This window comes from Cheilinus undulatus, linkage group 20 (genome assembly GCF_018320785.1).
Source record: "Cheilinus undulatus linkage group 20, ASM1832078v1, whole genome shotgun sequence".
NCBI lineage: Eukaryota > Metazoa > Chordata > Actinopteri > Labriformes > Labridae > Cheilinus > Cheilinus undulatus.
This window is the reverse complement of record NC_054884.1, coordinates 29,645,759-29,670,809: the sequence shown is the minus strand read 5'-3', so window position 1 is coordinate 29,670,809 and position 25,051 is coordinate 29,645,759. Positions and strand designations below refer to the sequence as shown.

The 25,051-nt window shown below is 41.1% G+C and overlaps 1 protein-coding gene across 1 annotated transcript in view; it reads right to left on the bottom strand.

The window, feature by feature from the left end:
- Positions 1-251: 251 nt before the first annotated feature.
- Positions 252-25,051, bottom strand: part of LOC121528890 (glutamate receptor ionotropic, NMDA 2C-like) — a 101,944-nt gene continuing 77,144 nt past the window's right edge. The window contains exons 9-16 of the mRNA XM_041816534.1: positions 24,387-24,555; positions 21,349-21,502; positions 20,752-20,877; positions 14,453-14,682; positions 9,893-10,053; positions 7,801-7,988; positions 4,276-4,508; positions 252-3,067 (exon numbers count right to left, since the gene is read on the bottom strand). Of these exons, the coding sequence (XP_041672468.1) occupies positions 1,535-3,067; positions 4,276-4,508; positions 7,801-7,988; positions 9,893-10,053; positions 14,453-14,682; positions 20,752-20,877; positions 21,349-21,502; positions 24,387-24,555 (2,794 nt within the window). The 3' untranslated portion in view covers positions 252-1,534. The remainder of the gene's footprint in view (positions 3,068-4,275; positions 4,509-7,800; positions 7,989-9,892; positions 10,054-14,452; positions 14,683-20,751; positions 20,878-21,348; positions 21,503-24,386; positions 24,556-25,051) is intronic.

Here is a 25,051-nt window from a genome sequence, read left to right as displayed (position 1 = left end):
TCTATTTTAATGCCATGCTAACTGGCTAATCAGGTAGTCGTTGCTCCATATTTAGTTTAGTCATGACAGCAGAATCAACTTGTTGGTCAAATGACAACAGCACATTTCTCACAATGCTAAACTTTTCATTTTGGACCTGAATAAATACACAAAAGTTTAATTGCTACAAAGAATATTATGACATGAAATACAGAGACCTTATGGGAAAAAAGGCACATATCCATGTTCATCCAAAAAGGCTCTTTAATTGATCTAAGTGATTCATTACAGGGTGAGGGAGTCAGGTCATATAGATACTAGAATAGCTTTCAATTACCTCATTTAGTTTTGATCATTTAACAGTTAGAAGGAATGGGGAGGGAATATAAAAGAGTGGAAAAGAGAAAGTGATGAAAATTTTAAATAGGCCAACTGAATATAGGCCAATCTTTCTGAGTTTATAGAGTAATAACACATATTTCAATAAATCCGCAACAGCTTAACAGAAAAAAAAATTGTGCCAGAAGTGTGATTAGAAAATTTTAAGAGTGACTATAAATTCCTATCATATGCAGAATACATGAATATGACACTAACCAGCCTGAAATAACACATTTTCTTTATATTGATATAGTATTAAGATGCAGAATTGATTTAATGAGAGGCCCTGCGTGATGTTTGTGCTGTACTGTGGCCTCATACTGAGACCAGGGGAGGAATCCATGAATTAAGACACCTTGTGCTGGACAGTGCTGTTCAAATACTTTCATCATTTTGCAGATTGTGTTCATATGGACTCCTTTCAGAAAGTCTCTACTTCCTCATCACTAAATCACCAAGACTGGAAGGGTTTAGCTCCAAAACATTGTAAATCTTTAAAGCAAATACCTGAAAATCATTAACAGATGTCGCAAGATGATTATTTCATCCTAAAAAACTGCTGCTCTTCTGTGTCTGGGGACAAAGTGTTTCAATATTAAATACCTTATTTTGGAATTAAACTCTTCACGTGTACGTCACAGCTGTCTTTACAAATCTTGCTACAGTTGCTACTTATTTTTGGTGGCTGTATTTAAGGAAACAATCCCATATTCCTTCACTGTTTCTCCCAAGCTGTAAACATTTTCAACGACACTCAAGACTGAATCCCGACCATCCACAATTAAATATACACGACAAACACAGCATGAAAACCCTGGTTATAGTTTAACCATGTGGCAACACCGTGGACTGCTGTAAACCGTTGTGCAGAATTATAGCACAGAAAACAGACAAGCGTTGTCGTAGGAAAGTAGCAAGTGAGTAAAACCTGCCAACTCCAGCTTTCCACAGCTTAACAGAGGATAACAGTGCAGTCTCAATTTCTTGCTGTAGTGTACATCAAATAAGTCCTAAGTTGGCGGACCAAAACCTCTTATCTTTACCGCACAAAGTCACATAGAAAATCCACAAACACTTCAAGTCATAACTTATCCTTAACTTAACCACGAATCCCTGTCAGTCTTCTTTCTGTTTACACCACAGTATTTGTCCTACAAGGTCCTTTTGGCTTCTGTCAGACCTCAGACTCAAGGCTGGACACCCGTCGCCAGGGACGGAGTACACAAGGGCTCCCTGTTGGCTGTACCCCTGCTCCCTGACCTGCCTGGGCCTCTGATCCAGTCTGGGATCCCTGATAGACCCCATAGGCCCCATAAACACTGTCCTGGTACAACAAAGCCCGCTGACTTCCACATCCCCCTCCACCACAGGCCAGCAGCTGGCACACTGGGTTGTTGGAGGCCTGACTGTGGTGCTGCAGGTCCAAGGGACCGTGGTAGAAGGGTAGTCCAGGGTATGAGTTCAGGTAGTGGGCATACTGTCTGCTGAGCAAGCTTGTGGCTCTACGTACCATCCCCCGTCCCAACCCAGTCCCCTGTCGCACTGCTTCTCCATATGTGGGGAGGTGAGTGGAGTGGGAGTAGCGCAGCCTCTGGCCCTTACGCCCATTGGGCCTCCTCTGGTCCTCCCGTATGTGGAGGTAGGCCTGGTTCCGTGGGAGGCACAGGTTGTTTCGGAGGTGGGCTGGGTTGTAGGGCTTTGTAGCTGTGGTTGGTGTAACTATGCATGGGAACAGGTCTGGCAGGGTGGATGGTGACTGGCTAGACAAGGATGACTGGGATTCATCGAGCTGGCGCATCTGCTCGCTGCCCCAGGTAGCTTTAAGAAAAGAGGGGCGGCGGTGCCTGCGTCTCCCTCGCAGCACAAGATCCTCAGGAGGCCACGAACCGTAGTTCTCTACCCGAGGACTCACCCCATCTCCAGGGTAAATGCTCTCAACGCTTGGAGCGGAGATGTGGTTTTCTTGGAGATTATTGGCTTTGAGCTCACTCAGAAAGACTGGGCTTCTGTCACTCTTGTCCTGCTCTCTTTGTGACCTCCTCTCTGGATCCCCCTCATCATACTGGAAACTCTTGGACCTCCTTTTCCGCCTGGAGAATCCTGCCTGGACGTTTGGGTTCTGAGGTGAGGAGACTTGGTGAGATGGGTAGATGTCAGGGAGTTGTAGGTCAGTGTAAGGGATGAAGGGCGAGTGAGTGTCCACATAGAGCCTCCCGGTGGTCTGGTAGTTATGTGGGTGCTGATGTGGAAGCGGTTCACTTACAGCGAGGTGAGGACTGCTCAGACTGGACACGGGAAGCTGCCGATCATACAGACATGAGGAGGAGTGAGTTGGTAGCGTGTAGCGCAGTGGTGTTGGCCTGGTCATCCCTCGCTGCAGTTTCAAAGAATTAACAGCAGTCAGAGGAGGGGTGAGGGAGCGCTGGGGGAGGGTGCAGTGATTCTCTGTGATGTATGCGAATCCTCCAGGAACAGTTTCTACTTGCGGAACCCGAACAGGTAAACTGCCACCGTGTCGACTCAGCTGCTCTATGGTCTTGGTAGCATTGTCCAGAGAGCTTTCGACATTGGCGGTGGAGACTAAGTCCTTGGCAGTGCGAAGCATCTTAAGCATGTTGGCTTGAGCGTAGTTTGAGGTCAGATCAGGTTTTGCTAAATTAGTTTTATGTCCAGTGTCTTCTACTCCGTTAAAGCAACTGTAAATACCCTGAAAGGTGGAAGGGAAAGACAAAGGAAGGGAAAGATAAAGAAAGGATGAATAGAAATGATAGAAGAGAAGAGTATAAAGCTTTTGTAATCAAGTCACTTGTTTTTCCACAAACTGTTTAACCTGGAATCAACCTTGCATGGTCCTTAAGGGACAATTTCACAGACGAGACTGCAACCTATTTGTGAATCTCAAAGAGACGATCTACCTCCACACTAATAAAAAACCCTACTGGCAGTTAAGTAAGAAACTGATTTCATTAATATCTCATTTTATCACTGAGGCAAGACTTAGTCACAAATTCATTATGCATTCTCCCGGGACTCAAAGAAAAACTGTTTAAGCTGAGAGGATTGCCCCAATAAACGGACACACAGATGCCTCAAGTTCCCTGCAGATGAGAAACCGTCTCTAACTGCTTGGACAAACACAGAGCCAAATCCCAAGACTGTTCTCTCCTTACAGTTGGCTGAGAGATCCTGAAAGAGCCAAATTTAATTTGGCCCTTGGGGCCGTCCCACACGGATTAATGATTAGATAGTCATTTAGCCCTTAATCTGATAAAACCCACATCCAGGCACAGTGGTGTAATTACCCAGCAGAAGTGCACTGATGCTGCAGTCCATGGACATTTCTCTGGCTGTTTAACTTCAGCCAGTTTCTTGCCTCAATAATCACAATTCTAAACAACAGCATCAACAAGGCGGGTACTGATTTAGGCTAATTGCAAATGAACATTAAGCAATCAGAGTTAAATGCAGAGTAAACACAAGAATTAGTGCTGCTTTTCTTCCTCTTTAATCTCGCCTTTCTCCTCTCTTTTCACTCTTAATAAGAATGCAGAGCCATTAAGGGCAATATTTTAACAAGGCCCTTTAATGATGCCATTTAATGACATGCAAATACACACCAATTTGCACTAATTTCTCATCACATTAAGCATCTTCATGTAAAACTGCACATTAAACTGAAAATGAACCAACCAAACACTTAGAGTCAAAATAATCAGCCAGTGCTGTTATCATTTAACCAAGCTGTATCTTAACTAATCCAATTACAGCCAGCCAATTAGTCATGTAGCTTAAAAATCGATGTAATCAATGTAAAAATCAGTGAACCAAAGCCCAATCAGTTATCAAATAAATGATCTAATGGGCTTTACAAAATAAGAAACAATTCAATCATGTAAATTCATTAGTGAATCTCACCCTGCTGATGGCCAACATGAAGTCGAGTTTGTGGGACTTGTGGGCGTAGTGGCGTAGCTTCCAGTACAGCAGATGCTCCCAGGCAAAGACCAGCAGGCTGAGGCCCATCGCCACCAGCAGCATGTAGAAGACACCCGCCATGTTGTCAATATCCAGCTTACTGCTCATCACTTCGTTTTTCTCATTCTGGCAGATCCCCGACAGCCACACTGTCTCCAACCGCTGGGTGTCCCCTGCACGAATGGTGTGAAGGAACAAGAAATGATTTGATGCTTGATTCAGGATATTTACCACTTGTACCTCTTATGGCAACCTGCAAGTCATAATTTTGTGTTCAAGGCATTTTAATCTAATGGATAGGCTGCTATGCTGACTGAGCACATTATAATGAACCCATCTTCAGTATATATTAAATTCATGTAGTTTAGTCAAACCTTCCATCTACTACTATCTGTGCATTAACATCTAAGCAACATTTTTTGGTGTACATAGGGCGCATGGTCTTTATTGTCATTTCTTTTTGGTCTCTTAGCCTCTGTATTTTATAAAACATTTTACAGTTTTTTGCCATGTCTAATTGTTCTCTTTTGTGAGCTGCTTTAAGAAGCAAAATCCACATTTCAAAGCCCGATAGAGCTCGTTTTTGGTTATCTCATTTAGTTTGCTTCATCTTTCAGACACATGACAAGGAAGATCCAGGTCAGGTAAAGGGCTGGCTAAAAGTGGCAGCTTGTATGTTTCTTATCTCTTTTTGCTAACATATTTCCCATAAAAATTGGGGAATAAGTATGAAAAAAGTGGCACATTTCTCAAAATCAAGCAGAAATTGACCAATCTGGCGAACAGTGGTAGTTCAGTCTGGCCACGGAATCAAGTGCTGCCATATAATTGAGATCAGCTGATCTCATGCAAGCCCTTGTCAGCTGATGCCCAGCTGATTCAACCTAAGCGTGCCATTGGTTAATCACACTTATGCTACCATATTTAAAGACCCTGTAAAGTGAAATTCAAAGTTTTTGTCTTAACACTCTAGATATGTTGGAATATGGTTGCTGTAAACACTGAGCTCTACATGTGACTGAATTTTTGATTTAGACTGTTTTTCACCTCTTTCCTGGCTTGGTTAAATGTGGGCGGGGAGAATATGTGGGCTCATGACATCATGAGCCCACAATGGGAAATGACCCCGCCCCTCTAACACTACAATATAAAATCACAGAGCAGTTCATCTCAGTCCAGTCTGTTGTTAGCTGATGTCACTGCCTTCATTGAAAGTTAACAGTCAGTTAAATGCTGTTTTTCTGTTCATTGTGAGGTAAATTTCTCAAATCTATCAGCCAATTGGCCTATTGATCATTTCAAGCATCATAACAGAGATGTGAGCCAGAGAACGGACTTTGTCTCTTATTCTAAGGTCAACAAAAGGTCCAGAGGCAGGATAATGGCATTAGATCTTAACCCAATTCAGATTGTAGCATTTGTTTGATTGAGAGGATCGTATTTCTCCTGAGTGGGTGTGGCTTAATCTCATTCAACAGACACGCCCACATTATCATGGAGCAGATTTTACTGCCTCATTTTTCATGATTTCAAAGCTTAATTTTATAAACATAGAGAAGTTTTATTTGACTGAAATTTGACCTGGAGGGTCACAACACAGTGACCTGTCATACAACAAACCAAAATACAAATCTATTTTCACTTTACAGGGTCTTTAAACTGCTCTAGCTTGGCTAAGCTTAGCTGCTCCCTCTACAACCCTCCTCCACCCCAGCTCCTCCTTTATGCTGCTTCTGACTTAATCAGTGGCATGCTGTTATCATTGATGCCTGCTCTGCTCTGTTTTTTGCTGCTTCTCTCTGGCTTTTCTCTCCTTGTAGCCACAGGAGAGGCAGAAATGTGCGCTCTCAAAGTATTTGTGGAGACAGAAATATCAGAGACAGAAATATAACTTCTGTAACAGACTGATTTACACAAAGTCCACTTTTGTTCTGTTTAAAGTTTATTTCCTTTACAGCTTCTGTCCTACATCAGTCAGACAGAAAAGTACAGGAATTCACCATCTTCTGTCCCAGAATCTGTTTTAAAAGTGTGTCTGTTTCAAAGGTCACAACTAAACTGGGGAAAAGATGCTTAAGTTCATTACTTCCTTTACTTGGTACAAATTACAAAGTGACCTAAAACTAAAAAACCTGCTTTTATGGTGCTGCTTTAGCTCAGTGTGTATAGTAGCACCACAGAAAGAGGCTATAGTTCTTGACACACTGGTCTTGACACACTGGATGGAATCCTGGTCTTGGCACATGTCTTCCCACCACTTTCTCTCCCCATGTTTCTTGTCTCTCTTCAGCTGTCCTATCTAAATGAAGGCAAAAAGCCAACAAAATAATCTTAACAAAAGAGTGCCTTTTTTCAGAGGATTTTAAGGAGATGTTTAATGGTTTGGAAGTGGACACATCTGACAGTAGATGCTTTACCTGAATGATTGTGGGTGATTTTAAGATAAAAAATGCTTTTGAAATTCACTGCACAATGTATCATTGTTTGCATATGTCTGCTCATTGTGACAAACCTTGTCAATTGGGATACTGCTCGGGAATCTCTTGAAAGTTTTCTAATTTCAATGAGGTCTTCCTGGTTAAATAAAAGTTAAATATAAATAAATAAATTTTGCATGCTACAATATTCCATTTCAAACAGAGAGTAAGTTGAGAAAAAAACCTTCAGAGGGCTGGATTGAGGGCAAAAACTCCTCTGCTTTTAGGTGATACCTTTATTTAAACCGAAAAGGTCATTACAGACCTCATTTTCAGTTTGCTGGTCAAATCCTGAAAACACAATGAACTATTTCCCCCTTAAGACTTAATTTTGCTGTTTCTACTGTGTCTAATTGCGTTACATACATGCATCTATAGTTGATGTTATATTTAGCATTATGCCAAGAGAGCATCATTTGACCGAGAATAATTTACAGGTCTTAAAGACCTCCCTCTGCCATCATTACCACATAAGCTCTGCCTGCAGGCCTCTGAACAGGTGGCCACCTCTTGAGCTGCGTTATCCCCAGTGGCCTCCAGGGAGCTCGGCCCATTTTATCACTCAGTTACCGTATGTTGCCCACAAACACACTATTTATTACATCATCATGGAGAGCTCAGTGTGTATGAGCGTATGTCGGTGTGGGGCATGCTCTTAAGCCCTCAGCGGAGGGAGGATATTAACTCCACACCGTTGGGCGTCATGGTGAGTGTGTTAGTGTGTATATATAGGTGGCCTGGATATGTGTGTGTTTGTGTGTGATGGAGATAATCATATCCTTAACACTCCCTGCTGTTCTGCAGGATATTAACTCTTCCCTGTAAGCCCACTTCCCTGTTGATACAGCACACACTGAACTGGACTGAGGCCAGTTTCATCTTCCACATGCCATGTGCCATCAACACAGATAAAAATGTAGAAAGTTGAACAGCATGTGTTCAGGTATGAACTGTATGTTTTTAAAACAGGCTTTAGGTCGATGCGTACCGTCTCCAAGGAATTGCAGCAGAGCGAGGTCTATGAGGCGTTTCCAGCGGGAGTCTTTCTGCAGAGCGATGCCATATCCTGTAGTAGCAAACACTTTCCCGCTGCCGATGGTCACCAGCTTGCATCCCTCGTCCTTCCCGGCCATGTAGTTCAAAACGGCAGCATCATAGATGAAGGCATCCAGCTTCCTACATGCAATATATTAGAAAATATTATTCCTTTTAAGGAAGAACGTTCATATGAGTTTAAAAAGTCCCCAAGGTGCCTTAACCAAATCAGGAACTGTTTTGTTATTGGTTCTTTGAGATGTTTAATATCTTCTCTTGGTGTAACATTCCAATAAGCTAACATCTTCTTGCATGTTTGATCATAAATACAGATCAGATTTTGCCCAATAGGTTACTTCCTTTTCCTAGTAAATAATCTCTCATTTGATTCAGCATTTAGATGTCAGCATTGATTTAAAATAAAAGATAAACAATGTTTAGTGATATCTGTGCATGCCACATTAACTGCCAGTCACATCTGCCCCAGATGTCAACAGGGCAGATGTTGGTCATTGCAAATGCTAAACTGATGCATAGTGACTCTCTGGATACTCTAGTTTGTTGTTTATCTCTTTCTACATCATGCAGGCAGTTTTAAGATTCTTTTGACCCCGGAGACTGTTCTGAAGGGTTATACACCTTCTGCTTACTTCTGCTAACCCCAAAACTTGGCTGAAAATGGTAATCTGTCACAGAGCTGGCTCAGATTTTGAGAAATTTCTTGTCAAAATTAGACATCATGTTATAATGCAAGTTGTAAATGCAGACTCATGTGTAATCCCACAGAAAGAGGCATGAAAAGTTTCCCAGTACAGCTGGGATTTGAGCTTTTTTAAAAGATCTATTTCTGGGCTTTCATGCCTGTTTTGATAGAGACAGCACAGTGAATAGAGTTGAAAACAGGGATGAAAGAGTGGGAAATGATGTGGGAAAGGAGCCACAGACCGGACTTGAACCCTGCCTGCAAGCATGGAGCATGACCTAACTGCTAGGCCATCTGTGCCCTGATTTTAGCTTCTTTGAGTCTACTGGCAGGCCAGCATGATAAAAATGACAATTATTTACAATGCAAGCTCACTTGAAAAACTTCCAAAAGAACAGCTGATTGTAGATCTATGCAACAGAACAAAAATGCGACCTGCTTAATATGCTCATGGGGCCATTTGTGCATGTGTTCACTAACGGCTTGCGGCACCCATGACCTCGATTTCAGAGCTGTCTCTGCTGGTAGGTTGCAAAGTTGTACAGCATCTTAATTGCTCCATTAAAAAGTAAAAGCCTCAATGGACACAAATCTTGAATAATGCACAAATCTATATAGCAAAGACGAGATATTTTAATGGAGGACTGGAAGTTAAAACTCAAACAGCTGGTTAGCAAAATCTGTAGAATTAATCTTCTGATGACAATCATCAACTAATTTGATTTCCATCCATCCATTATCTATACTGCTTATCCCGTATGGTGTCCCATGAGGGCTCGAGCCAATCCCAGCTGCCACTGGAAGAGAGGCGGGGTAAACCCTTAACTGGTCACCAGTCAAACATAGATTTTTATTTATTTATTCATTGAAAAAGTATATGTTAATTACTGATCTAATTTTACAGAATGCTTTTCAGTCTGATCCAACTAACACCTTTTGGGCCATGTTGCTGATGTAGCTTAAATCAAAGGTCACAAATTTTCCTTCCACACTGGCATAAGGGAGTCAGCCCAGAAATATAGCTTGTACAAAGTTTAGTTTGAAAATGTGCAACATCACCTCAGGTATTTTGGGCTTAATCTTTTCAAAGACGGGATGTCTGACAGTCTTTTTCTTTACAAAAGAAGCTACTACAGACATGTTTTCATCTAAAAATACTCCCATCATTTTGACCTAATTCACAAATAGAAGCTACAACACAAAGAGCATCAAATCTTTGCTTCATCACCTAAAATATGATCACTGTTACTGTGTTGTTTTATGCCTCCACTGACAGCAGGATCTGTTAAATATAACTGTTATATAATCATGCAATAAAGTTTAAATGTCAGTAAAACTGTACCCGAGTTTGAGGCTTTCTAGCGCTTCTTCCACCCCCTTCTGGTTGTATTTCATCATGTGTGTATGCATGTCCGGGTAGTTGCTGCGGATGTTCCTCTCTGTGCTCCCATTTGGGACCGTCCCAAAGCGGAAAGGGGGGTAATGCTCGTGGGGTTTCTGGAACTGTAGAGGGAAAGCAGAAGAGAGTAAAGAAAAAGGAGGGAGAAGATATAAGAGATGAGAAAAGGACAAACCGATAAGTAAAGGTTTGTTAAACAGGAGAGGAAGGGACAGGAGGTTTACAGAAAGCAGAAATAAAAGGAAAAAACATGTGAGCGGATGAGGGTGGAAGACAAGGAAAAAAGGAAACAAGAGAGTAAAGCAAAGTAGAACGTAAAGATAAAAGTAAAGGAGAAGAAATGGGGGAAAGGAAAGAAAGGGAAACTAAGCAAAAGGAAAGGAAAGGGAAATGGGAGTGGGAATGGAAAAGGAAAGAAGAAAATGAAAGGTAAGGAAAGGAGGGGAAAGGATAAATGAGGGGAGAAGGTAAACATGAGACCACAAAATATTGAATAAAAAGGGAGAGGAAAAGAAAATAGACAACAAAACTGCTGAGAAAAGACAGAGCGATGAGGAGAAGTGACTTTAAATTAGGGAAAAAATATTAAATTGAATAAGAAAGGGAGGAGAAAAGGCATGAGTGAAGGCAGAAAAGAAAGAGAAAAGAAAAATGAAATGAAAGTGCAAATACAGGAGAAGAAAGAGACAGATGAGCAGAAATAATTAGAGACAGAGGGACCAGAATGAAGGATTGAGGATAAAAAGAGTAAAGAGGACTAAGAGATGTGCAATTAAATTGACAATTAAATGAAATCCATTTTACAGTCATTACATTTTCAGTCCATAAATGACTTCATCAGCACTTCCCACTGTGTAAGCCGACCACTCCACTCACCTCAATCTATTCAATCAGAAATCAGTCTATAAACATGAAATATTTCACTAGCCACAGATGATCCTAATCCAGTCCAATCTGTGCACATTTCACACACTGACATAGTAATACAGGATGAAGCAGAAATATGTCTTTTAGAGCTCAATTAGACTGTAAATAAGAAAGATCCATTCATCTTGGTTATGGCATTGACCTTTATGAGCCGGGCGCAAATGAATGGGCCAATCAAAATGGGAGCATGTGAGTGTGTAAATATAATCTCTCTTCAGCTGCAAACAAAATGGATTCAGTTTGGAATACAACACGTTTGCTTTTCTTATCAGTCAGCTGAGAGCAGAGTGAAAATAAACTGATAAGTCTGTCTTAATACAGTAATAACATGGCTGTTTGTGCAATGGAATAGAAGCAAGTCACTGAAGTTTTTGCTTTTCTATGTACTGGTATATATTCCTTTCAAAAAACTGTCTCTAGAGGTGATGAAGAACTAAAGCCAAAGACATTTGGCATCCAGGTAAATCGGAGTCATTTCAATCGCAAAGACAGGATATGATTTTGTTGCATAGTCTAACATGGTGCCATCTAGGGATAAGGCAAGTTTTGGTGTCATGATTAACTGCAGTGTAAAAAGTCAGGATTAATCAATCTTAAAGTCTCCTCAAAGCTCCTTGGAACTTTATTTTGGATGCAAGCTGCATGGAAACAAAACAATGTGGCGCCAGTTGGGTTGCTTGCATGAGCAGCCTGGCGACCTGGAGCTGAATAGCTTCTGACTTTACCACAGAAGCTTTACTATGGCAGTGAAACTAAAAAGTAAGAGTTTGTATCCACTAATGAAACAAATGAAAGTGGAGGAATTACGGTGCAGCAACAATTAACAACGGGTAAGTAAAGATGACAGAGCCCCCATCTGCAAAACCCTGTGGAAAAAAGCTGCAGCTAAAGTGTCAAAACCCTACACACCAACACAGTGATTGAGGGATATGAAGCTCAGTGTTAGTTCATGCAGGACATGGTAGTCATATGCCCAGCTGTGATCAGCTGACGGCCAGCTGATCCCAATAATTGCCCCTAAGCTCCCACAGCCAATCTCTTTCTCCAACACAGTGGTGTATTTAAATAAGATGTTCTTCTTACTAATCCCTGCTTGCACTAATGCTGATGCACCATGCTGCTGCTGCTGGCAAAGCTTCACATCCTCCACCCCAGCCTCCTCCTTTATAGCATAAAGGTGTTATTTCTGTTTCAAAGAAGGTCACTGTTGATCAGGAGGTAGAGTCGGACATCTCACAACTGAAAGGTCATGGGTTCATTGGTCATGGGCAAGACACTTAAACCCAGATTTCTAATTTGATTTTTCCCAGATTTTCCACTGCTTTATTGGTAGATTGCACATGGGTATGGATGTGTTTGAATGGGATTAGGTAACACAGATGACCAATTCTTTCTCTGCCGTCAGTATGTGAATATGAGGTGAGTGGAGTGAAAGGGTGTGAGCCCACCAGGTCCTGGGTACCCAGTGTGTGGTAAACTGAATCAGGCTCAGGGAATCAGGGAAAGTGTGCCAGGTGCCCACAGAAGTGAAGCTGCTATTCCTGTATCAAGCAGCTGAATACAGATACAGCTTTTCATTCCAGCTCTCTCGAGAAGGGTTGGGTATCATATAGGTTTTTTCCGAAACCAGTGCTAAATCAATATTGTTTAAAAGTGCCTAAATGGTGCCTGGTCGATACTTTAAAGAGGGAAAAAGTGTATTAGAAGTTGGCAGCTGAATAAAAGGTGTTTCAATAATTCAGAAATAAGATGCCAATAGAACACACAGGTAAAGGACATGGGTGTAACTTCACATAATGGATTTTGTGCCTTTTAATTTTGGGGTGATGGGGTGACAAGGCGCCAAAATGAAGCACTGAAATCTGTCTTATAATTCAGTACAGTAGGTACCGGATGTGTTGGTACTGGATTTTGCAGAGAGAAGCTGTCACAAAAGAGTCCAGCCAGTGCCTCTGACCATCAGTCAATGTCCAGGCCTCACAAGAGTATAGTGAGACTGGGAAGACCAAGGACCAAAAGACTTTGACTTTCATCTGTATACTCAGATACTGAGAACACCATACTGGCTTGCTCAGCAAACCCATCACCCCATGCACGAGTCCAAGTCTACAATTGACCTTGAACCTTGCAATCAGCAGCTCAATGGATTACACTGCTAAGGTAGGTGAACTGTGACAAGTTCCACATTCTCACAGTTCACAGACACAGATTCTATGGCAGCATCAAAGGCATCCCCAACTGCCTGGATCTTTGCAGGTGTTTATGTTCAATGTGGTTGCAAACCCCTTGCACCGAGGTTCTGGAGGAAAGGGACATCAACCTCTTTTTCAGTTGCTTTCACAACTTCTGTTACCTCAAGTCGAGCTTCAGTACTGCAAAGAAATTTCCTTTTTCTCCTGAAGAAATACAACATGACAAAGAGCTCCTCCATAAAACAAAGCATAAACGGCGTGAAGTGGATCGAATGCTCATTAAACTGCCATGCGTCAAGCTGCTGCCAGCATTGGCCTTTTTCTCGGTTTAGATCTGTGTTGGTCGATTGCTTCTACCTCTGGGCTACTTTTCCTTTGTTTTTTTTAGGTTCTGATTGTCTTTAGGCTGATTAAGGGTCTGTTTTTTAATTAGAAAAAACTTACTTATGCTTGTCAGGTTTGGTAGTTTTTAACACCTTATGTCACAATGACAGCTATAAGCTGGGTGATGCACTGAAAGACTGACTTAAAGTTTGCTTTTGTTATCTAATGGCATCTATTAACAAAGAAGAAAATATTGAATAACACTGGCCTTATCCTTTAAACCAGTGAGGTGTGACCTCAGCCTGCCTGCATCCTAAACCCACCTAATCCTCTGTCAAAGCTTAGAATTAAGGCCCAGCTGAGGCTATGCAGGCTAATTTATATTGGTAGGACATAATGCTTCTGCATAAGTTAATATAATCAGTTAATTCAAGCATAGATCTCTGAAGTGGCTCCGCTGATCCCCTGCCGGGGAGTTGTATCTGTGAAGAATGAATGCTTCTGTTAAAGCACCTCTGAGGCCGTGTTTGCAGGTTGCATGAGTGTTTGTGTGTGTGAGGAAGTGCGTGGGTGCTGTTTTCTTCTGCGGCTTGACTGTTTTTAATCGTTTGACATTTGGCGATCTTGTTTTAACAGTGTGAGTGAGACGAGAGACGGAGACGGCGCAGGGGGAATATTGATGGACAGACTGAAATACTGACAGATGAAGTCAAGACTCAGACACCATCTGTATCGACGGAGCGAAAGAATCGATCAGTCATTCATGCAACCAGGCTCCACGCTGATAGGAAAAGGACAAGGATGTTCACAGCAAAGTCCTTTTACTTGACTTCTCTTTGAAAGCTTTCTGCAAGTCTTTTGTCCCTCTTCTGTTCAGGGTTTATTAGTCGATGGAGGGGGAAAAGGGGAGATGATGTGAGCTGGATTTGAACACAAAGATGTTTTTTCCTCTATATCTCACAACACCACACAACAGCCTGCTTTCTTTAGGTCTCTGAATAACTGTCACCTCATAATTACCTTATTTTTTCTCAGTACAAAGTGTTTTGCAGTCTTTTACCTTCTTGTCAGAGAGCCCTGACACCGTGTCGATGTATTGCTCCTGGATCATGAAGGCGGCCAGGTTTGCAGTGTAAGAAGCCAGAAAGATGACAGCGAAGAAAGCCCAGATAAGAACCATGATCTTACTAGTCGTCCCCTTTGGGTTTTCAATGGGGACTGAGTTGTTGAAGACGATGCCCCACAGCAGCCACACTGACTTCCCGATGGTGAACGTGGGCCCACCAGGAGCTGAGAAACACAAAGGAGACAGTCAGACAGGCTGCTTCTGTGAAGAAAATGGAGATGTCTCTATTATCACGGGGCTCTGTCTGTAATTACTTTAAAGGAGTGGTTCAAAGTAACTCCAAGCCTCATGTCTGAGGAGATAGTGCTGGAGGGATAAATAAGGACAGATAAACTCCAGAAACAAACACCGATTATCATGGGGCTTTTATAGATGATAGAAAAAGTAGAAAGTGGTATTGACAAACGCAGATTCTGTGGTTTAATTTGCCTGGCTTTAAAGATTTAAGCATCAATCCAAGAACAAAACTTACATTAAATTTGTTTGTGGTGCTTGAAGCATACAAATTTAATTTATAAAGCTAACAAAAACATGGTTTCCAAGAAACAATATCTCTGCTTCTGTAAATGTCAGCAAAAAATTAAGGCAAAGGAATGTAGAATTATTATATTCTTATTTATAACAGCTATTGATAATGTTAGGCTAGGTTTAGGTGCCACGTAACACCACTGAGGTTAAGGAAAGATCCAGACTTGATGTAAACTATGGTTTGTTTGAGGTCATTGCACAACAACTGTCACAGAATTATGAAAGAAATGTCGATACAAGTTAACATTAGTATTATTAGTATTAGTACTATAGACCAGTGGTTCTCAACTGGTCAGGCATGAGGTTTGAAAATATAATGGGAGAAAACATGATTAAACAAAAAGAAAGGCCAAAAAATGTGTTTGAAAAATACATCATGCCAAAAGCCCTGGAAGAACACACATGCATTTTCCTAATAGAGCATCGACATTCTGGTAATATCTTGAGGAATTGTCTTGTTATTTTGGGAAAGCTAGCTTTGTTATCCTGAGAAAAGGAGATGAATATATTAAAATCTTGAGAAAATGACCAAAATTAGCTTGTTATCATAAGAAAATCAGACTTTTCCCCAGACATTTTTTTCTAGGCACACCTTCATGACCCACTGGAAACAGCTCTGCAACCCACTTTTGGGTTCGACCCACCAGTCTAGAACCACTGCTGTAGACTGTATTAAGTATGGACATAATCTCAGTGACATTATGTATTTGTTTCTGAAGATGTGTTATGAAGCCAAGTGACGATGGTCTCCATACTGGAAACTCTGTGTCAGCTTTACTTTCAGTCAATGTAGAAAGAAGCAAAGAAGCAAAGATTTGGAGTTGAGGCAGGTCTTAAGCCTGAAACAGATACAGGGTGTCTGCCAGCAGTCAGTCAACTCAGCCATGCCAACATGTACAGTGGTGTGAAAAAGTATTTTCCCCCTTTCTGATTCCTGAGGTTTTTGCATATTTATCATATTTAAATGTTTCAGATCATCAAACCAATTTTTATATTTCACAAAGACAACCCAACTAAATAGAAAATGCAGTGTTTGGATGATTATCTAATTTTTTAAGGGGAAAAAAATCCAAACCTATCTGGCCCTGTGTAAGAAAGTACTTGCCCCCTGAACCTAATAACTAGTTGTGCCAAAATTGGCAGCAATAACTGAAATCAAGCATTTGTGATAACGGGTGATGAGTGTTTCTCATCACTGTGGAGGAATTTTGACCCACTCTTCTTCACAGAATTGCTTTAACTCAGCCATATTGGAGGGTTTTCCAGCATAAACTGCTTTTTAAGGTCACACCACAGCATCTTAGTTGGATTTAAGTCCGGACCCCTTAATTTAGTTTTTCTTGAGCCATTAAGAGGTGGACTGCAGGTGTATTTTGGGTCATTGTCCTGCTGCATAACCCAAGAGCGCTTGAGGGCACATATTGATGGCCAGACATTGGCCTTCAGGATTTTCTGGTAGACAGCAGAATTCATTGTTCCATCAATCACAGCAAGCGGTCCAGGTCCTGAAGCAGTAAAGCAGCCCCAGACCATCACACTGACACCACCATGTTTGACTGTTGGCATGATGTTCTTTTTATCAAATGCTGTGTTATTTTTATGCCTGATGTAACGGGACTCAAACCTTCCAAAAAGTTCAACTTTTGTCTCGTCAGTCCAAAGAATATTTCTCCAAAAGTCTTGGAAAATGTGAGATGAGCCTTTGTGCTCTTTTTGGTCACCAGTGGTTTTGGCCTTGGTACTCTCCCATGGGTGCCATTTTTGCCCAGTGTCTTTCTTATGGTTGAGTCATGAACACTGACCTTAACTGAGGCCATTGAGGCCTGCAAGTTTTCGGATGTCGTTCTAGGTTCTTTTGTGACCTACTGGATGAGTCGTGGTTGCACTCTCAGAGTGATTTTTGTTGGCCGACCACTCCTGGGAAGGTTCACCACTGTTCCTTGTTTTCTCCATTTGTGGATAATGGCTCTGGCTGTGGTTTGCTGGAGTCCCATAGCCTTAGAAATGGCTTTGTAACCTTTTCCAGACTGATAGATTCCACTCACTTTGTATTTTTATTTGTTCTTGAATTTCTTTGGCTTGTGGCATGATTTTTTTTCTTTTTGAGATCTTGTAGCCTACTTCATTTTGTCTGACAGTTTCTATTTAAGTGATTTTTTGATTCAACATATCTGGCAGTAATCAGGCCTGGGTGTGGCCAGTGAAACTGAACTCAGCTTTCCAAAAACTGTGGTTAATCACAGTTAACTCATGATTTAACAAGGGGGGAAATTACTTTTTCACACAGGGCCAGATAGGTTTGGATCCCCCCCCCCCTTAAAAATTAGATAATCTTTCAAACACTACATTTTCCATTTACTTGGGTTGTCTTTGTGAAATATAAAATGATGATCCGAAACATTCAAGTGTGATAAATATGCAAAAACCTCAGGAATCAGAAAGGGGGCAAATACTTTTTCACACCACCGTATATTTTCCGCTTGCTATCAGAGGTTACAGTAAGTGGCTGTTTTACACAACAGCAACATTTTATGAATAAAAATCAAAAGTTGACTGAGGGGGATGAATTTAAACTCACACACCACAAACTGAGGAAAAACCAAACAAGGTTAAGAACATAACTTCCCGTCCCACGGTCAAGGTCACCCCATTGTAGAGGTCTTTAACTGATGAGTCCAAAATGCCCCACCATAGAGGTTTGCAGTCAGATGCCTCTCCACTGGAAGTGTGTCTAGAGCACTGTGCAACACCATGAAGCCTTGAGCAGTTGTTTCGAGAGGGCACAACATCAACAGGAGAACTACAAGTTCATGCTGAAACTGTTTGAAAACAGTGGATTATTTTACCTTTCTGGGGTTGATTTGCCGTTCAATTTCAACATGATTTCATGATTTATTTCTACTGCCATGGGTGGGTACATTATGAAGCTAAAAGGTTAAAGATTGCTCCAACTGATGTGTGGTATCATGTAAAATTCTGTGGTTTTCCACCTCAAAAGTTAACTTCTCATCAACAGTGCCGTAGAAGCTCTGCGACCCACTGACCGACCAGTGACTGCTCCTGCAGGATCAGTAGCAATATTGATTTAGTGATGATTTATGATCAGGAGTTTGTGTATTGTGTTGAATTTTGAAGTTGACCAGATACTTTGCATGTTTAACAGCTGTTTGGATCGATCTGCTCTGTTTACTGATGTGGTTTGACAGTGGCCCACGCTAAAAATAGACAGGAGATTTGCTCCATATTGCACTTTGTGGATGGATCACGGTGCAGCTTGTGTGTGGAAACTGGAGATTAACCTAAATATATTTCTTTACAAAGTTATGGTAAAATTAAGAAAGGATATGGCCAATTAATATACCAGATTTGTCAAAAAGCAAGCGTTTAAGGGGAACTGATCTCCCTTGTCTTTTCAACTGTGAAGTTTCTTGGTCTACAGCTGCTGCTAATACCTTTACATTTTCTTTAATTTCCTTGATGTTTCCATAAAACTGAAATTCTTAGGCATACCACACTACTCAAAAATATTTCATGGATACTATCAAGGAAAGCAGATAACCTAGCATCAACAAATACTGGTGAGAGGTGCTCTGACACTTGAGGTTGTGTGCACCGCCAGCCAGAGTGTCTGCTTTGGGCATAGGCCTTACTATGGAGATATGGACATAATGCTTACATGAGGCTACTTTTTCAGAAGATATTGTAGCTCTACTCCTCAGGTAATACCTCTTGTTTAATATATACTGATTGTTTTAAAAAATTCCAAATCAAGTGAAATAAGTTCGCCATGAGTGTATTCATGAGCCATTTCTTTCCATTCTGCAAACTTCCAAACAACTGAACAGTTTCACACCTTCACCCTGTTTCCATCGCTCTCTGCCACCATTGCTCATGTGAAGCAACGGAGGGTGCCGCCATCATCAATCACACTTCGATTAGCGTGGCGACGACCGCTAATTAAAACAGGAAAATGACCTTTCGGACCTGGAGACGAGGCACGCTCTGTCAGCACCAGCATTCTGGGATTGATTAGCCCTCTCCCCAAAATCCTGTTGAGGAACTTGAAACGTTACAGAACGTGCAGCCTGGGGTGGATTTAGCAGGCTGAACACAGGCTTAATGTGCAGCGCTTTACACAATGCTAATTAAGGACATATCATGGATTTTCAGTTCAAATGTTCTGGTTACTAAGTTAGACAAATATTTAAACTTATTTTGTTTTGTAACCCCCATAAATCAGGAAACGTAAAAAAAAAAATTATAAGGATGACAAAATCTATTCATTTGAGAAAATTTGGATGAATATAGAAAGTGTTTTCTGACAATCAAGTTTTACTTTGTTGGGAATACAAATAATATCATTATCCTGATATGTTGTGTGTTTTTATTACAGTAGATTGGGCTGTATGTTAATATAAGGTTTGCATATCTATTAATTAGGGCCCAAGCACCAAGGGTGTGAAACTGAAGTCATTATTATTATACTTATTATTATTATTATCATTATTATTATTATTATTATTATGTCCAAAGAAACACTCTTTTGGGGCTTTAACATGCCCCAAAACTCACCAAACTTTCCTCAAAATTTATCCCCAGTGGAAATTTTGGTATTCTGGTGCTTGCAGGCTAGTCCATCACCCAAGGGCCCTATGGTGGCCCCAAACGTGAGATGTGGGACTAGGTAGGAGCTACATGCATGAAAATGGGTACACATATGTATCAGGTCAAGAAAAAAAAAGTCTCCAGAGCCCATCCTCTAAATTTTACAGAAAACACACTACAAACAGCTAAAGGTCAAATTTTGGCCTTTTTTCGCCAGTGGATAGGTTGCACATAATAACAAACTTGTTCGAGAAATTTTATCACATTTACTCCATAATTATTTTGCTTATTCTAGACAAGCCTCTGGCCTTCATTAGGGCCATAAAGGAACAAATTGCAAAAATAGTCTACTGATTTGAAAACAGATATCTTAAAAATTAAGCCCTCTATTCTGTAGATTCTATGCACGTGAGACGCAGAGGTGGTCATGCAGGCAGTATGAAAGCCTTGACATGTTAGCATTAAAGTCAAAATAAAACTGCTATGCATCCAGATTGAAAAAAGCACAAGAGGGCAGAGTAACATCAGCAGCAAAGAAACTGAAACATAAGAAACAAAGGCGCAGTGGTGGGGGGTAAACTGGCACCAATACTGTCTCTGGTAAATTCTGCATTGAGCTGTAGAGCCAGCAAGAGGCATAACTGATGCTGCCGTTAGTGTAGCAGAGTGATATGTGACAGACAGCAGCTAAGGGTGAGCCTAGTCATCAGAATCTTTTGCTTTAGCATTACAAGCAGCTGGGTAACTACCCAAACTAGACTCACATGTGCCATTATAAATATCATGCTGGCAACAGGTGGTGTTGCAGCCTTTGTTGGGACACAAAAGGCCAGCCTCATTTCCACCTCTTTGTTCTTGTCTGTTTGAAAGTAAGGTGGAGATAATATTTCAAGTAAGGCAATCATCATCATTTGGTATCATCAAAAATAACACAACTTCCTACATGAGAAATTTCATGATGCAAGTTTTTGTACATGAACATTTCAATGGAAAGAGCTGAGAAATATGGGTATTACTGGAATATCTGTACTTTCTTGCCAACATTCCCTTTCTTTTCTCAACCCTCCCAGTAAAAGTAAATCAAGAGTTTAAAAACTCACATTTAGCGCTGACCAGGCTGCGGTTGTAGCCGACTGGACTGAAGTACTCAAACACAAACACTGTCACCGCCACCACAGTCAGGCACATCACAAACATCATGACCCACACTGCTGGGCTGTAGGGCTCTGCAGGAGGAGGAGGAGAAGAGGAGGAAACAAACATAAAGGATTAAAGTTAGTCCCTTTTATGCTTTCTGCCTCTAAACCCCAGCCTGTGATGAGAGTCACCATATGTAACAGGAGGATAACTGGACAAAAAAGAGGCGACTGGTGAGAAAATGCAAAGACAGAAAATTCACTGTTTGGGATTTTGTGCTGAATTTTCTTGTTTGGGGTTTGGGAAAGGAGATTTAGGTGTGTGTGCGGCAAGTAAGGGGATTTTGTTGTAGGCTACAGTTATCGACAGGATGAAAGCTTAATGGGAAGTTTCCTGAAGTGTCTGCAGAGATGGAACTTGTTTAAGTAGGCCATTCTAGGAAACAGGAGATGGTGCCATGGCCGACATGTACTGTACATCAAACTCAAGCATAATGGATGTTATTATGAGGTAAGATTGAATCAGAATGGAAGGAAAAGAAGCTGTTTGTTTTTTCTCACCAAGAAAGGCAGATGGGGAAACAGTCCCATTGCTGCGGGCAACCATGACGCTGATGCCTGTCTCTACAAACGGCACAGAGAAGTCGATGATTTCTGAGCGCTCCTCATTGATAGTGAGAGAGCCGATGGCCATATCGGCTCGTCTATACACAACCTGAGGGATAAAAGACAGATAATAGAGTCAAACACAGTACAAGCTCAATGACGCATCGATTGTAAAGAAGTGTAAAATCATCCTGTCATGCGTTTATCCTACATCTGTACCCAAATATTTTTGGTGTCTGTTGAATTCTGTAAAACAGATCTGAACTAGTGGATTTTAGCACTACAAAATCTGCTTCCCAGCCTCCCAAAGGACAGGCTGCTGGTTTAAAGAGAAAAAAAAATCTGAATTTCATGAGCAATTCTTTTTGAAAATTGATGTCACAATGCTGCAAACACTCCAAAGTAAGGCGTGACTCTAATAAAAGCTGTCAGCAGAGATATGAAAATTATTTTCCTCATCATTAGAGCATCCGGTGAGAAAGAATGCTGCATCTCAGGAGTGCTCACATCCAAGCATGCTTTTCTGAAAAGCAGGAATTTTGCAGAGAGGAATGTGCTTTTTTTTTCTTAATAAATGGAGAGCACACACACACACACACACATATCCGATACAGGCAAAGAAAAGCGCCTACAGGCACAGAAACACAAGCTAGAAGGCCTCTCCTGAGGAACACCTGTTCAGGGCGTTTTACTTTGAGATGCATCTGTGTTTGATGTGGCTCTGTGTGAGGGAGATAATTGTGTATTAGTGCCATATGTATATGCATGGCCCCACACCAATGACCTAGATAAAACCCATCAAAGAAACTCTATCTGCCATGCAATTTAGTCTCACTAAAGACAATAAGCATAAAAAGTATTTGAGTGAAGAGGATGGGAGTCTGGTGTAAAGTCCTTAAGATCAGGAGACGTTACATCTCTGTGTGTGAAAACTGGAACATGAATTTTCATTTCACACTTAAAAATGAGATTGTATGATAAAAAAAAAGTTGGATACAAAGCTTATTTTACAACTATTTCAACTATTGAGGAGCAAAACAGAGAAAACACTTGAGTCTTGACTTGATAACACAGCGTGTTTTAGCCATTAGTTGAAGTGTTACTTAAGGAGTTTGAGAACAAGGTGGAGAGAGGAACACATAATCCTCTGACTGGCCTGAAAAAGAAAAAAAAAATACAAACTAGTTTTCACACTTTTCCTCTTAATGAGGCTTGATTTGAAGGTAATTTGAAAGATGCTCTCATTGTGAGATCAAACCCAAGATTTTGCTGTTGGCAGTTTTGTTGCTTTTCTGTTTCTGTTTTGTTGGGGGTTTCTGTTGGACTCTAAACCAGAATTTGAATCAGCATGTCCACAAAAATTCAAAAAAAAATCTGTAGAAATGGTTTCTCTTTTTGGCGCTAGTGGCCTAGCAGTGAGGTCGCACTCCACATACAAGCTACAATCCTTTAAGCAAACTGCCTAGCTCCAGTCTGATTGCATTCTCTTTCTTCCCCTTTTTCAAAATTGAACAAATCCACCTTTCTGTCCATAAAAGTCATACAAAGCTAAAGATAAGACATAGAAAACAAAGCTTCCAGAATCAAATCTTAAAATTCTTATTTGTTATTTTTTCTCTTGTGCTTAACCTGCAGTTTTTCTCATAGTCCGTGTACACAGCGTTCAGTCCCTGCCATGGACTCCAGGTCTTTGAGGTGGTCAAAATGCTCTACAAAATCACAGGCACTGCTCAAAGTTAACTGATTGATTTGTTTAAATTTAGGACTTTTAAAAGGCTCAGTCAATTCTGGATTAACCTAGCCATCCACATTTCAAGGAATTCTTGTTCCTCCCATGTGACTTTTTTGTGTCAATTTACTGCTATTGTTTTTCTTTCTGATGTCTTTCTCATTCAATTCTTTTTATTCCAATAATTTGTGGGATTCTTTGTGTGGTACTGCTCGCTATGAAGCTAATCACCCCTTAGAGATAGCTAAGACATCTTTGATCCTTGTATTTCCACAGAACGCGCTATGATTCGTCCCCAGCACATGCCAGAGGCTCCACTCTCTCTGGTCCACTCAAGTTTATGTTTGCCAGCACATATCAATCTGTGCAGAGCTGATCAATCCAACTAGAAAGTCAGACACAAGAACACACAGAGCACACAGTGTACAGGCTGCTGGTTGATCATCCTGTTTACCAACATTATGCCAAAACAGGAAGCCAATGAACAGTAACTCAGCCTTGGAATGTCAAAGTCAAAGTTATGTGCATTTTTTATGTTGTTTTCTTTACAGGTTCTTTGCAGATGATGTCACAGAGCAGCCAAGAACACATGTTGGGGGCCAAGTAGTGATTTCACACTTAAGTACACTTCTTTTTGACCTGGCTTAATAGCCAAGTAAATCAGTTAACCTGTGGAAAAAAATTTTTTTTTTGTAAAGCGTGACAGTCATACTCAATTTAAGTGGATATCTTCTGATGATAATTGCAGCATACAGGTCTATTTATTGCTGTAAAGCACTGGCTTTCCACCATTCCCATTAATTTCTACAGGCTGCCCCACTTTCTGACTCCAAACAGACATTCCGGATCATGTGACTGCAAACAACCTATTCCCATGTGAGCTTGCAAACTCGTAACCCAGCTGCCCTTGAACTGCACTGTGCTGAACATCAGAAATGGATCCTGTGGAAATTGCAGGTAATTCACAATGAAAGTAAGTTTCTCTTTAAAAGTAGTTCTTTGATTTCCTCGTTTTTAATTTATTCTCTTGTGGCATGTTTTTGTTTAACAAACTGAGCAGAAGATAAAGAAGAACGCAGTGTTACTAAATACAAATTACAGCAGCCTGCTTAACAAAAATAACCATTAATTTAATTGTGGGCCCAAAGCTACACTTATTCCTGGTAGATCTGTGGATAAACATTTTACGAGAACTTGCTCAATAAATTTTCTGGAGTTGGACAACATGAAACACAAGCTGCTGCATTCAGGGACTCGGTCTCACCTCCCCGATCATGCCATTCCACCTCCCCCCAACCAGCTTTCCATGTTTCCCGTTGGTGACCAGGTAGAGGTCGTAGGAGAACTTGATGGTGCGGGAAAGCTTCTTCAGGATGTCAATGCAGAAGCCTTTGCAGCAGAGTTTGGTGTAGGACTCTGAGTGGCCAATGATGCTGTCAAAAAGAGAGGAAAAGAAGAGACATAAGGAAATTTAGAATTGTTTAAACCTTTTCTGGCAGCTAAGTTTGTTTTTATTTTTGGACTTAAGTGCTTGTTGTTTTAACGGTGAGTGATAAACATTTTTACGCTCTCAGTGGCCATTGTCTACAGCAGAGAAGTGAAGGGCAGGCTATGGCTGGTTCATTAGCTAAAATCAATGTGTGTTAACAAGGCGTCTGTCAGAGAGACGGCGGAGACGCCTGGAAATTTCCGTACACACAAAGAGACTGTGTGAGAGTGGATGGTTGAGCGACTGTGATGGCCTCTAATCAAAGGCCATTAAGGTGTGTAGCATGTGAGGGACGTTTACTTCCTCTACGTGGCCTCGCTGACTAATGGGGTGAAGAAGAGGAAGTGAGCGAGAGGACAGGAAGCGTTAAAAAAAGATGGTGCAATAGAGGACAACGAAGGCGAAAGCAAACAGATTGAAAATGGAGTTGCAAACTTTTT